This window comes from Lacerta agilis, chromosome 1, assembly GCF_009819535.1.
Source record: "Lacerta agilis isolate rLacAgi1 chromosome 1, rLacAgi1.pri, whole genome shotgun sequence".
NCBI classification, from domain to species: Eukaryota; Metazoa; Chordata; class Lepidosauria; order Squamata; family Lacertidae; genus Lacerta; species Lacerta agilis.
The window spans coordinates 110,721,090-110,734,910 of NC_046312.1; the positions used below are offsets into that span (position 1 = coordinate 110,721,090).

General features: G+C 47.1%; 1 protein-coding gene across 4 annotated transcripts in view; it reads right to left on the reverse strand.

The window, feature by feature from the left end:
* The window catches only part of UBE2E3 (ubiquitin conjugating enzyme E2 E3), a 93,001-nt gene extending 81,378 nt beyond the window's left edge, over nt 1–11,623 (reverse strand). Inside the window, exons 1-3 of one of the 4 annotated variants that reach the window (XM_033167092.1) lie at nt 11,497–11,623; nt 9,634–9,836; nt 7,018–7,068 (exon numbers count right to left, since the gene is read on the reverse strand). In XM_033167092.1, the coding sequence (XP_033022983.1) occupies nt 7,018–7,068; nt 9,634–9,827 (245 nt within the window). In that variant the 5' untranslated portion in view covers nt 9,828–9,836; nt 11,497–11,623. Of the gene's footprint in view, nt 1–7,017; nt 7,069–9,633; nt 9,837–10,845; nt 11,002–11,496 lie in introns of those variants that run through there. The other 3 variants (XM_033167076.1, XM_033167067.1, XM_033167085.1) reach the window with 3 other exon arrangements.
* Nucleotides 11,624–13,821: the final 2,198 nt, after the last annotated feature.

Here is a 13,821-nt window from a genome sequence, read left to right on the forward strand (position 1 = left end):
TCGTTGTAATTTTGGCATCAGGCAGAAAGCTTTCCCCTCCCCTTAATGTTACAGGAGGGACTTGTGTTCCCTTGAACACGAGTAGAACCCTCTATGTAATCATGGACAAGATAAAGCAAAAAAAAAACCAAGCAAACAGGAATAGAAGCCCACTGCAGATGTTTCCAACACAACACAAGGATGGTTGAGGAGCAAGGGAGGGCAAGACAGCTTCAAGGACACTGGGGTGGAGCTTGCATGTGTATCGCTCTCCCCATCCACACTCTGAGCATTCACACAGTCAACGCCTTATTGGCTCGTGTTTCCAAACCAGTGTGGTATAGGGGTTAGAGTAGAGGTGAGGAACTTGTAGCCCTCCAGATGTTGTGGAACACAGCTCCCATTAACCCTGACCATTCATTGGTCATGTTGGCTGGGGCTGCAGGGAGTTGGGAGTCTGGCAATGTCTGAAGCGCCGCAGGCTCCCCATCCCAAGGTTGGAGCATCAAGACTCAAGACTGAGAAACTCGCAAGTTCAAATCCCCACTCAGCCATGAAGCTCACTGGAAGAAGTGTGCATGCACACGAAAGCTCATACCAAGAACAAACTCAGTTGGTCTCTAAGGTGCTACTGGAAAGAATTTTCTATTTTGGGTGACCTGAGATCAGTCACTGTCCCTTTGAGCCAACCTCACAGGGTTGTTGTGAAGGTGAAAGAGAAGTGGGTAGAGATAGCAGGACCTTGAGCTCTGTGGACATGAATGCAATAAATTAATTAATAAATAAAAAATAAATTAAATTAAAAAGAATGGATTTATCTCCTTGACACGTTAAACTACTGCTTGCAAATGTCTTGGATGCGCATCTGCAAATAGCCAAGATGGAAAAGGCCAGTTCTCTCCAAGTGTCGAGTACAAAGAGGTCAAATCAGGTGAAACAGAAGAAGCTGTTACATGGGAATGTTAAGTGGATGGCGGGGGGGGGGGAGTGAGAACGGAGCTCAAAAAAAATCCACACAGAAACTGAAATCTAACAGCAACGCTGCCAAATTTGGGGAGGGGTGTATGTGTGAATATAGCTCTAGCTCCGACAAACAAATAAACAGCAAATAAATAAATTGCAAGCCAAATTGTCGGCAAAAAAAAAACCCCACTGAATATTCACGTTTGTCAGATAAAGGGTATAAACATAATTGTATTATGGAGAAAGCCGCGATGTTTGCAGTGCTGCTAGTCGGTGAGGAAAGCTACGGTAAATTATCCCCAATTACATTTACCACAGTGGCTTCCTAATTATACATATAAACAAAATAACACACAGCAACCCCCGAAGTAATCCAATCATTTCCTTTGCATATTAGTATCGTTCTGGCACAAGAAGAAGCCAACCTTCCTCTTACCATTTGTGATTACTTTTTAGCTCGGACGACGAGAAATCACTCTTGGCAGGATCTAACTGGGTTTGTTGCGAATCCCTATTACCCTGAAACGCTGGAGCTTTAAACAATGGAGAGACTGGTTTTCCATTCAAAGCAGAGCACTCTCCCCGTCCCGCCCCCCCAATACCTCACTTAGCAGTAGTAAAGTTGTGAGCAGAGTTATATTGCTACCCAGCTTCACTTTTAATGACTGAGAACCTTCCCACCCAAGTTCTGGCATCGTAAGACAATAAATATGACGTCGGCAATTCCAAACCAAAACGTTCGCAGTGCACCTGGTGTGTCTCTGCATTGTGCCAACACAACCTACAAAGTGCAACAGTTTCTTCTCGCTGCTCTGAATTCAGGGCATTTGCACGGGGTGACGCTAAGCAGGCTTTTAAATCTGGAATGGATTGCCTGCGACGATAATTAATGCAAGACAGAAAGCAGAGAGAGAGCATCGTTTTAAAATCAGATGGAAATGCTAGTCAACTGTGGCTTTTCATCCCATTTGCAGAAGCAGAACGGGCAAAAAGGCAAAGAGGCCGTAACCCTACCCGATGCTGTGTTAACAGCCGAGAGGAGGAACCGCAAGCAAGGATGTCCTGGGTTCGAATCTCACTTTGAACACAAGCTCACCAAGAAAAGCTACTATTCTGAGCCTCGCATTGGCGGTACAAGGAACAGCGCCCTGCCTTTATTGCTGTAAACATTCTGAGCCTGTCGCTTAACGGTGAGGATGTTGTTTAATGGGGTAATGTCTGTGATGACGATTTCATTTCACAATCTCTGCAACGTGCTCTGCGTGTCTGAAATGCACTATACAGAAATGCATTTTTTTATTATTATTATCTTCCTATGGTACATTTTGGGCGCCGGTTCCCAGGCACAAAGCGCCGCGCAATTTCTAAAAGCTGCCCACATGTGCAAATTGCAGCTTTTGCCAAAACACGCCCCAGAAAAGGGATTTCCAGTCATTGCCCGCGAGTAATTTGCAAACAGTAATTTGCTGTTTATTTGCACACAAGGGCCCTTCATAAGGCACACATATTTATATACTTGGGAAGTGGTTTCTGAAGACAAAATGCAGTTTACGAAATGGCCCTTAAAACCGTTTAAGAACACGAATGGAAGACACCCTGAGCTTCCAAGGTACTGGCAATTCCCTAACAAAACAGCTCCCCCCTTTTTATTAGGGAAGCTTCACTTTTATTCACCTCTCATTTCTCACAGAGAACAAGGAACTTTTTTTTTTCCAAATTGCTAGTGTGGCAGCAGAATCCAACGGCCTCTTTTTTATTTAAAAAAACAAAGACAAAAAAACCCAAAAGAGTACAACCCTTGTTAACAAATTTGTATCCCGTGAAGGAAGCATTCCTTCCCATAAATTACGGCGGGAAATCCCAAATATTTCAGCATTTACGTTCTCTTCGCTTCAAGCCTGCAAGGGGGCACAGTGTCCACGCTTACCATTTTAACCGGGAGCTGTTTATCAAACTTTCCAAGTAAGCTGCTTTATCAGAGACCTCCCTTAAGAAGCGTACACACTAAAACTGTATAGAGAAAACAAGAACTACTGACAGACAAATATATGTAAAATAATTATCGGCGGAAACACATTAAAAAAAACAACCAGTCAAACTTTTACAAGTGAACATAGGTAAATTTCCACAGATTTCTCCACTGTTGTCAAAAGACCTGCAGAATTCCAAAAATATGGCCATTGGTTCCACACTGGGGACTATACACTGATAATCACCTGGACTCTGTGAGTTCTGTATACATCACCAAGAACATAAAGAGAGGAAGGGCCTCACCAGGGTTTTTTTTGGGGGGGGGCGGGTTGGGTAGAGATCCTAAGTTGACCCCTGGAAAGCATAGCGTTCACAAAACTAAGAAGTGCAAGTCTGTTTGGGTGGGCAGGGCATCCCAAGAGGCAGGAGAGAGAGACTATCATTCCCTTAAAGTCCTCTGGAATGAGATGTGGAGGGCAGAAAGAGAATCTGCATAAACCAGACACGCCATGTAAGGTAAAAAACAACAACAACAAAACGTAAAGGACCCCTGGGCGGTTAAGTCCAGTCAAAGGCGACTATGGGGTTGCGGCGCTCATCTCGCTTTCAGGCCAAGAGAGCCGGCGTTTGTCCGCAGACAGCTTTCCGGGTCATGTGGCCAGCATGACTAAACCACTTCCGACGCAACGAAACACCATGACGGAAACCATGACGCCGTTTTTATCTTCCTGCAGCAGCAGTGCCTATTTATCTACTTGCACTGGCGTGCTTTCAAACTGCTAGGTTGGCAGGAGCTGGAACAGAGCAACAGGAGCTCACGCCGTCGCAGGGATTCGAACAGCCGACCTTCTGATCAGCAAGCCCAAGAGGATCAGTGGTTTAGACCACAGCGCCACCCTTTCTTCCGAGACCTCTCTGCATAGACCAGACACACCATCTAGGAGGGCTGGGGGGCCGGGCCCAAAAAGAAATTTCAATGAAGGAGCCGGGCCCCCTCAAAGTTCCACGGTGGTATGCTGATTTTGCGGAGCCCTGTCAATCGCGGAGGCAAGAAGGCACGCATGGCATAGACAGTGGACCTCAAGGATATTTACCCCTGGATATTTCTCATACTCCAGGAGCTTTTTAAAAGACAAAGAAATATCCGCTACCGATTCCTCTTTTTAACGTTATCATTTCCTTCCTGCACTCTCTTTGCTTTCAAGGAAGAACAAGTATGCAGTTTATTGTCATTTTATTATATATTTATCCAAGTTGCATGCCGCCCTTCATCTGTAGATCTCAGAACGTAAGAACGCAAGATTAAAAACACAAAATGAATAATAAAAACAAGAACAGAAATGAACCCACAGACCAATAAGCCCCCCCACCCCTCTCACCGCGTGCAGTCTTACTGTAATCCAAAGTTCTCCAAACACATGCAGTGCATCAAACAGAAAGGAAGGGTGGGAAGAACCACATGCACTGCCCAGCACGCTAAAATCTACTTTCGGAGAAGAAAATACTTCTTTCCCTGGTGCAACGTATCGTTCACCGCCAGTATTTGTGTGGCGTTTTCCCTGTGTGCTTGAAACACTTCGCGTAGGTTATAGCTCTTAACAATTTTCAGGTTACCACCCCAATCTTGCCATTTTGCCTTTAAATTAACTGTTTATGCTACCTGATGCACCCCCACTGCTACAGGGAAACAGGACTGCAGCTGTGCTGCGCAGCAGGGAAGGCGGACCAAAGGCAGAGGAAGAAGAGTTTGGATTTGATATCCCGCTTTGTCACTACCCGAAGGAGTCTCAAAGCGGCTAACATTCTCCTTTCCCTTCCTCCCCCACAACACACACTCTGTGAGGTGAGTGGGGCTGAGAGACTTCAGAGAAGTGTGACTAGCCCAAGGTCACCCAGCAGCTGCGTGTGGAGGAGCGGAGACGCGAACCCGGTTCCCCAGATTACGAGTCTACCGCTCTTAACCACTACACCACACTGGCCACACACCACACAGGGGAGTGAGACGAGGAGAAATGGTCCAGAGAGGCTGCCTCTGCCTCATCTCCCAGTTCAGCTATGAATTTAATAAGGCAGAGCATCAATCTGCAGGTTGAAGACCGCCAACTTCAGCCTCGGTGAACTTTACGAAAACACTGCAAGTTTGCAAGAACGCAATATTCTGGGGTGGAGAGGTTGCAGGGGGGAGAGCCAGAACTTAGGAGAGCATCTACCATGCATGCGGAAAGGAGGTTCAATCTGCAGTTCCTCCAGGCAGGGCTGGGAATTCACCCTGATAAGTCAGTTTAGAGCTAGATGATGGCAGGGCCAAGTCAAGATTCAAATTGCGGCTCTCTAAGCTCATAGCTCAGTCTCTCTACCAGCAGCCTCAAATGCATGTGGGTTTCTTTCCCTCTTTAAAACGTTCTACCATCACCCCGCTTTGCTGTTTCCATTATAGCAGGGGTAGCCAACTTCCAACAGACTGCGATCTACGCATAGAGTTAAAAACTGGCAGTGATCTACCCCCCTTTTTGGGGGGGGGGGTTTCAAGTCAAAGTTGTTGAGCTTCTTTAGGGAGGAGGAAAGCGACATTGAGCTTTTTTTAGGAAGGAAAACCCTGTTTTTGGTGATTCATTTAGGGGTGCAGGGCAAAGATGTTGAGGGTTTTTTTAGGGGAGCCAAAGTTTTTTAGCTTCTTTGGGGGGAGCCACTGATCTACTGGTGATTTACCACAGACGTCCAGTGATCTACTGGTGGTTCACAATCTACCTGTTGGACATGCCTGCATTATAGGATGCCAGACCAGATATGTGATGTAACCACACAGCAGTAACACAAAACAACCACCACCACCACAACAACAACAATCCACACAAATGCAACAACAAAGAACAGACTATCCGACCTGTTGCAGCAAAGAGCCGGAACAAAGCTCAGAATAGCGCTTGACCTGCCCTGCAGGAGTCAACCCTTTTGTCACCAATTCCTAGCATCAAGATGTACTTATTTATTTTGGAGCAGGTAAGAAAAGCGATAAAAGAGTCCGCTTGCGCCAAAACACAACAGCAACAACAACAAAAAAGCCACTTAGGCTCTGACAGCTATTTCCCCCAGAATCCAATTAAAGAGCAATCCTCGCCAGAATAGTGCAATATTCTCACACATGAAGAATGCTTCCAATATACTGGTCACTGTAAACTGCAACGCAAACAGCGGGTGTGGAGGACGGAAGCGTACAAGAATTGATCAAGAGCAAAAAAGTCAATAGAGGTATCCAGCGCAGTTCAGAACAACTTTTATTTCCCCAGTCCCAACACTGAATATTCGAAGAACACATCACAGTTTTGCTTGCTGCACACACATGCACGACAACTGACCAATTTCTCAACGAAAGGCTGAGCCGGCGTTCACTCTTTGTGGAGATCCCCTAGAGTTCTCACTTTTTAAAAAAAAAAAAATAAAGGAGACAAGCATTCATTCATTCGCACCAACTTGCCCTTCTCCTTTGCTAAAAGCTTCCACCGCTCCCAAGAGTCTCCGAGTTGCGTTTACAATGCCTCTTTATCGCAGGACTCTCGTCTGCCCAGAAAACCAAACTTCCAGATGCTGCACTTACAACTTTCTTTCAAAAAAAAAAGGAAAGGGGGGGGGGAAGCAGAGCACAGTCGCAAAAAAAAAAAACCCAATAACCCAGAGGGTTGCCTGTTTTCACTTCCAATTCCAACACGCCATTCCATAAGCCTGAGCTCTCCCTAAGCTAACGAGAAATCCCGTCTATAATGACAATTTAGCTTATGCAAACAGAACACTTGTCAACAAGGGCTACTATTTCCAGCAAGTGTGACACCTACCCTGTGTAGCTAACAATCAAAGCTTCATGGTACGGTTCCATCCAGCATCTGGCTACACTTGTTCCTCACACAATTCCCGAATTATCTTAAATCCACTTACAAACATTGCAGAGCGACACATCTGTCTGACGCCGCGCGTTCCTCTGTTCGCACTAACTCCCCGCCCCCGCCCCCCCCCCATTTCTGCCCTCGTTGGCACACTCACTCCCCTCCCCCCCACAGCCACCCCCTCCCCCCCAAAAAAAATCCTTAAGTTTGGTCAGTTTCTCTGTACCTGCAGTTCGGAGGTGGGTCCAGGGTTATTTCAGCCAGCTCCTTCTGAATCCTGTTGGCAAAATGAGAAGAGACACAGAGCGTTTTTGCGAGAGCCTGAGGAATATACCGGGGAATTACACTGCCCTCTACCACCATGCAGTTAAATGCAAGATTGGTTTTGCTTCAGTAATGCTAACATGGCTGCTTCCTCTTTGTTCTCAGAGGCATAACCCAAATCCCAGAACAGAGAAAAAACTTTGCAGCTTCCCTTCTTAGCTGTGACGGTAAATAGAGCATTTGCACCTCAGCCAGGTGGGAATTGCCACCGAGCCCTCAGGAAAGTGAGTCTCAGGGATTTTCAGCCGCTCTTTAGAAGGCATTTTTTCTTTTTAATCTTATATGCAAATGAGACCCGGGAGGGAGGGGGAGGGGAGGAAAACAGAAGCATATTTGAGAATGACTTTTCTACCAACATTGCCTGCGAGTTGTAGTCAAGGACCCTTTTTTTTCCTTTCTTTTTCTTTTTTGGCAATGGTTCTCCCTGCTGCCAATAGTGACTTTTAGCATTTCGATCACCTTGGTATATATGCAGCCAGGTGCCTGGAACTAAGCCGTGACATCCTTCTTCTGCTTTCTCTCCTCAAAGCCACGAAACGTTTTTCTTTTCTTTTCCTTCCCAGAAATCCCGTAAAATAAAACAAACACTGATCTATCAGTTGTGATTTCAGCCCAGATGGTATCTCTGGACAGCAGTTATAAAGATGCTTGGATCCCGAGAGAAAACGTTTCACCAGTTTTGCTACAGTTAATAGAAGTCATCAAAAGAAGGAAGCTTTTGTCATTTTGTTCCAATAACAAAATATTCTCTCTCTCTCTCTCTCTCTCTCTTTTGAAGGGAGGGGGATTTTACTGCTAATTTTACAAAGTTCGGATAATTTATGCTTTGCCTGTATGGTAGTAGATCCATGGCAATGACAAATGATTTAGATGTAATTGCTCTGGATTTGTACCATACATGAATTTACACAAAACATCAGGTCAAAGAACACACAAGGCTAAGATTTTACAAGATCAAGCAGGATATTAAAAGAATCACTCACTGGATTTATGTATCAGCAGTAAACTTACTATTATAAATACCTAGTAAGCCGCTAGCAAAAGTAATCTTAAATCCATCAGAAGTTGCACAGAAGATCCACTTCTTATCATTTCCCCTCCCCTCAACAACTGTACAGTACGTACTTTTATTTTCAGACTTTACTGTTTTCGATTTAAAAGCAGCAGATGGTAAAAAGCTAACACGCCCCTCAAGTCATTTTTGCAGGACTTGCCCACCTGCAAGGCGAAGCTTCAGAGCTGCTAATGAATGTGGAGTTTGGCATCAGCATATTCCAACACGCACCCTCCAAACATATAGGGCCCCCTCTGAAATAAGTGTCAAACACTCCTACCGACTTTGTGGGAGATTATTGCACCCTTAAATACCTTTGATGCCATTTGTCAGATACACTACTGGAGAGTGCAACGCAGATTCCTAGCTAAAAGTGAGCTTGGAGGAAATGATTACTGGGTTATCTCCAAAGAGGCAGAGATCAACAAGGCATTTTAAGTTGGCCCAATTCAGAAGGCTGCTAAAAGAAAATTGATCCGTGAGTGAGGATCTTCAGAAAGCTGCAAATCGTAGATGCACAGAGGTAGCCCCTATCAGGTTCCTCTCAAGTTTTCGAAACTTTCAAGATAGAAGGGCCGTCATTAATCTGTAGTTCCGATGAGGTAAAAGGCACTCAAGCTAGCACACCTGCTTGCATTTCAACCAACCAAACAAAAAACCCTTCTATGCATGAGGCTCCAAAAAAAGCAAAAACGAGTCATTTTCCGCCAAGTGCTCTTAAACAGCATCCAACCCAAGCCAAATGATGAATCACCCCATTACCTCCCATCCCCACCAAAAGGAAAGAGTTAAAGCATTCCGATCCAGGTATGAATGTACATGGATGTACGAACCTCTCGTGATGACGCCACGTCGCCCAGGGGAAACTGGAGCTGCTCTACAAGTGGGCAAAGTGAATCGAAGCAGGGCGCCCCCCAGCACACACAGTGTGTAAAGCAGTTCACAACTCGACTCCTCACTAAACACACTCACTTTGGGCAGCGCCCAAGAATCACGGGGTCAACCCAACAGCGCAACGGTCACAACTCTGCCTGGATCCATTCAACCGCCATCGCTGGCGTGGTGTCAGGAAGAGACCTCTTAATCCACGGACTATTTCCATGTGGGTCACGCCATCCCAACAGGGAATAGCAACATCTCAAAGTCTAAACAAAACAAAAAATTATTTCCAGTAACACCTTAGAGACCAACTAAGTTTGTTCTTGGTATGAGCTTTCGTATCTGAAGAAGTGTGCATGCACACGAAAGCTCATACCAAGAACAAACTTAGTTGGTCTCTAAGGTGCTACTGGAAATAATTTTTTGTTTTGTTTTGACTATGGCAGACCAACACGGCTACCCACTTGTATCTCAAAGTCTGTTAGTTCATCTTAAGGACCTTCCCTTGTTTGCAAAGCAAGCAAACAAACAAAAATAAAACCTACTTCCCTCCAAAGTTCCTACCCGCTGTTTGGGACAGATTACCTTTTAGCACTAGTGGAGAGCTTGGCAGTCGTTTTGCTGGAGAGTTTGGTGTTTTTCTTCTGCTGGGTGGCAGAAGGCTTCCTCTCTTCTTGCTCCTCGGGTTCAGGAGCTGGTGGGTCCCTCTGATCTGCATCTGAACTCCCACTGCTAGTACTTGGACTTTCGTCATCTGACCTCTGCCTGTCACTGGACATCTTGGAAAACTTTCAGGGAAGGAGCAAAGGAGGGACAAAAAGGGAAAAAAACACGTCAATTTCCAAGAAAATAAATATGACTTAGTTATACATTTGGTGGCCAAGACTATTGAAACTATACTCTACTGTAATTCACCCAAGAACAACAAATCTTTTGATTCCTCTTTATTATGACTGTTGTGTTGATTGTTGATGTTACATTTCTCTCCTGCACATAATAAATAAAAATCAGTTCCACCCAGTGAAGGGCTACATCCCCTGCCATCTGCAAGCATACTTATTTGGTGCCCCTTAAACTGGTCATGGTGAAGATTTGCATGGGGGGGGTATGAGTGGGGGAAACAGGGTTGACCAAAATAACGTCTCAGTTTGAGGTTCCAATGCAACAGTTCCAAGGTTTATGAATTTTTTTAAAAGATTTTTTTTAAAAAAGGATTTTCTCCTCCCACCTCCAAATCCTATCATGCGTCCTCCCCCCACCCACAACACACTCCCCAATTCTTCAGACAGTACGTCAATTGTCTACTTTGTTCGGAGGCATGAGGCAGATTTAGCAGAGTACTCAGGCAACTAGCATTAATAACTTATGACACGTTGTAAATAGCAGAGGCTTGCCAAAAAAAATAGGATCCCCCCCCCCTTTAAGTCAGTAATACCCTCTAAATATTTACACTGGAGCAGAGGGGGTCAAGGCAGGCATATCTCCTCCTTTCCCCCCCACCCCCAAGACTTAAGCCGATATACAAATTGGGAGGGGGAGTGAGAAATAAACCCCCCCACCAACACCACCCACTCCCTCTTGTTTCCCTGTATTTAAAGGGCTGGAGAGGATTTGCTATTTCAGACTCAAATGCTTTTCTCTCCGTCCAGAGAAACCCGCGAGCTCGGGTTCTATTTACACGGCCGGCAGCAAGAATTGCATTTGGTCACCACAGAGCAGGAGGAGGAGGAGGGAGAGAGGGAAAGGGGGAGAGGGAGAGAGAGAGAGAGAAAAGAAGAAGCATAATTCAAACTGCACCTTCTGCAAAGCTTTCAACGCCACCGAGTCTTGATCAGTTTCTACAAAACAGACCGACATATTTTTTTTCTCCTGCCCCCTCTAAAAAAAACACATCCAGGGAGGCTCAGATCGGAGGGCTTGGAATATTTGTATTATATATATTCTATTTTTAGAAGAAGAAGAAAACCAGAGGGTCCTCGTCGGAAATTGCAGGAGGGCAAAAATTGCAGCTCTGCTCCCCCCCCCCCCAACCGCGCGCTCCCTCTCTCTCACACACACACAGAGAGAGAGTCGTCGCCGTCTGCCCCCCCCCCCCGCCTCGGCTTTGTAGGAAGAGCCGAGCTCCCAGCCAGGAGGGTATGGAGGGGCTGCTATGGCAGGAGCCTCCCCCCCCCCGCGCGCACACACACACACTACCAGCGTGGTGTGTGCACACCAAGTGAGGCGTGAACTCAAGTCTCGGCTCTGCCGGCCACCGCCAGGCAGCAAGCGCTGAAAACAAGAACAAAGCTCCCTCTACCAATCTCTCTTTCTTCCTTCAAACACCCCCCCCCCCAACCTCGGGCGCCGCGCTCCTTTTCCCCTCCTCCTCCTCCTCTCCTCTCCTCCTCCCCCCACCATGCTCGCCCAGGCTCCTGCTGCAGCCACCTAACCCGTTTCTCCTTTTACCTTCGCAGGCGTCCTGTCCCGACGTTAGCTCGGAGGGGGGAGGGATGGACGGGAGGGGGGGGAGGGCAGGGGAGAGAAAATGTCCTTGGAGGGGATGGAAGCAGCCCCGGGGGGGGGGCGTTGAAATAAAGCAGCAGAGGAGGCTCTGTGGCCGGGCAGTGTGGAACATTGAGAGTCGGAGCGGGGGGGTGGGGTGGGGGGGGGAGAGTGAGTGAGTGAGTGACTGAGAAAGGGGGAGGTGCAGTGCGGCTCGATGGCCGGAGGGTGGTGCTGCAGAGGCCTCCTAATTTATTTATTTATTTCCCCTTTGCCGCCTCTCCTCCCCCCCCCCCACGCCCCACCACCAATCCCCACCTCGCACCGTTTCCTCTCCAAGCTAGGTCCCGCGGCGGAGTAGGGGGTAACGTGGCTCGGGGATCAAGAGCTCCCTCTTTCTCACGCTTCCCCCCCCCACTCCCCCGCCCTGCTTTCCCCGGGGGAGGAAAGGCCGGATGGAACGAGGCAAGGATCGAACGTTCCACCGCCTCCGCCCCCTTGTGTCGCTACGTTCGGCTCCAGAACGTTGCAGTCAGCAAAGTTCCAAACGGAGGAAGGAGCGGGCTGCGGGTTGGCCGGGTGTGTGTGTGTGTGTCGTTGTGGGAGGGGGGAAAGAGTTGACAGGGAGAAGGTGGCAGCAACAACGGTGGGGGGGCGGCGGCGCTCGCTCGCTCGCTTTACTCGGCTGGCAGAGCGCGCGCGCGCGCCCCTGTGGGCCGGGGCGCGCGCGCGCTCTTTACCTTTGCAGGGTGCCTGCTTTCCTCGGTGCTGGCCAAGGACAAAGAGTTGGTGCCTGTGCAGAGACACCCCGCCAACAACAACTTTGAACCCTGGCTCTTGTTTTAGCAATGGCTTCTGGAGGCCCTCGTCACTCCCCCTCCACCCCACCCCTAGACATCCCATAGGGGAACACTTAATACACACACAAACACACACACACACCGCTCCCATGTTTGCCAGCGGCGGCAGTTATTGCGGGTATGTTGGGTGGTGGGGGGATAACAGCTATCAATGGTGGCGGTGAGCAGGGAAATCGTGAATCTGCTGGCTTGAGCTGACAGCTGCCTTGCGGTTGTGATGAAATGGGCTGAGGAAGAATCAGCTCTGTTACAATCCATGTTCCTGTGGGCATCCCCAACTGCTCTTTCTAGAGGTGCCTCCTAAGCCTGCGAAGGGGATAGCTGTCGATATGGTAGTTATCTGTTCTCAGGGGAATAAATAAAAGTCTAGGGTCGAGTAACGGAGAGGCCCACTTTGCTGTGCAAGGTGAGCTCTGAAAAATACACTCTCAGCCAAACTATTGGGAGGTGAAGCACAGGCTTGGGGCTTCAGAAAGGAAAAAATAGAGGCCTGCCTAACCAAAAGTTGCTCAAGTCCATCTTGCCAGCTCAATATTTCTGGTGGGTCAGCCTGTCTGGGCACTGCTATGGATACAGAGAACCAGTGCTTTTTTTCTTTAAAAAATGTTTAGGGGTACTCTCATTTTGACTCAAGAAAATCACCATTTTATAGTTCAAATCAGGAAAAATAAATACAGTAAATGGACAAAAGTGCAAAGATTCACAAAATGTTTAGGGGTATGTGTCGTCCGTCCGTCCCCCAGAAAAAGCACTGTAGAGAACAGATCTTCTTAGCTCGGTTGGCTAGAGCATGGTGCTGATAACGCCAAGGTTGCAGGTTCGATCCCCCTACGGGACGGCTGAATATTCCTGCATTGCAGGGGGTTGGACCAGATGATCCTCAGGGTCCCCTTCCAACTCTACAATTCTTCTTCTTCTTCTTCTTCTTCTTCTTCTTCTTCTTCCTAACATGCTTACACAAAATATTTCCCCAGAACTGAACCTAAAGATGTCACACTTCTGCTGTTCCACATTGGGACTCATTCTCTTCTCAGGAAAGCATTTTGTTTCCTGCTACTCCACATATGAAGCATCTCACCCTGAATGAACTTTCCTAGCTTCATTCAAGAACCCTTGGATTGTACAGCTGAGGACAGGGGTTGTCTTAACTAATGGAGTTTTGATCTGTTTGCTTTCAAACAAAGAAGGACAGGGAGAGAAGATATCATGGCATCATCATCATCATCATCATCACTTTTTGTCCAAGTTCAAAATCCATTTTCCCCCATAACACATTGTATTTCATTCATTCATTCATTCATTCATCCATATCTTTACTCTCCGCCAATAAAATCAAGGCACACCAATAAACTCAAGGCAACGTGCATGATTTGTCTCTCTATTTAGACAAACAATACAGAACATTCTAAACCTGCATCCAAAGAGCAGG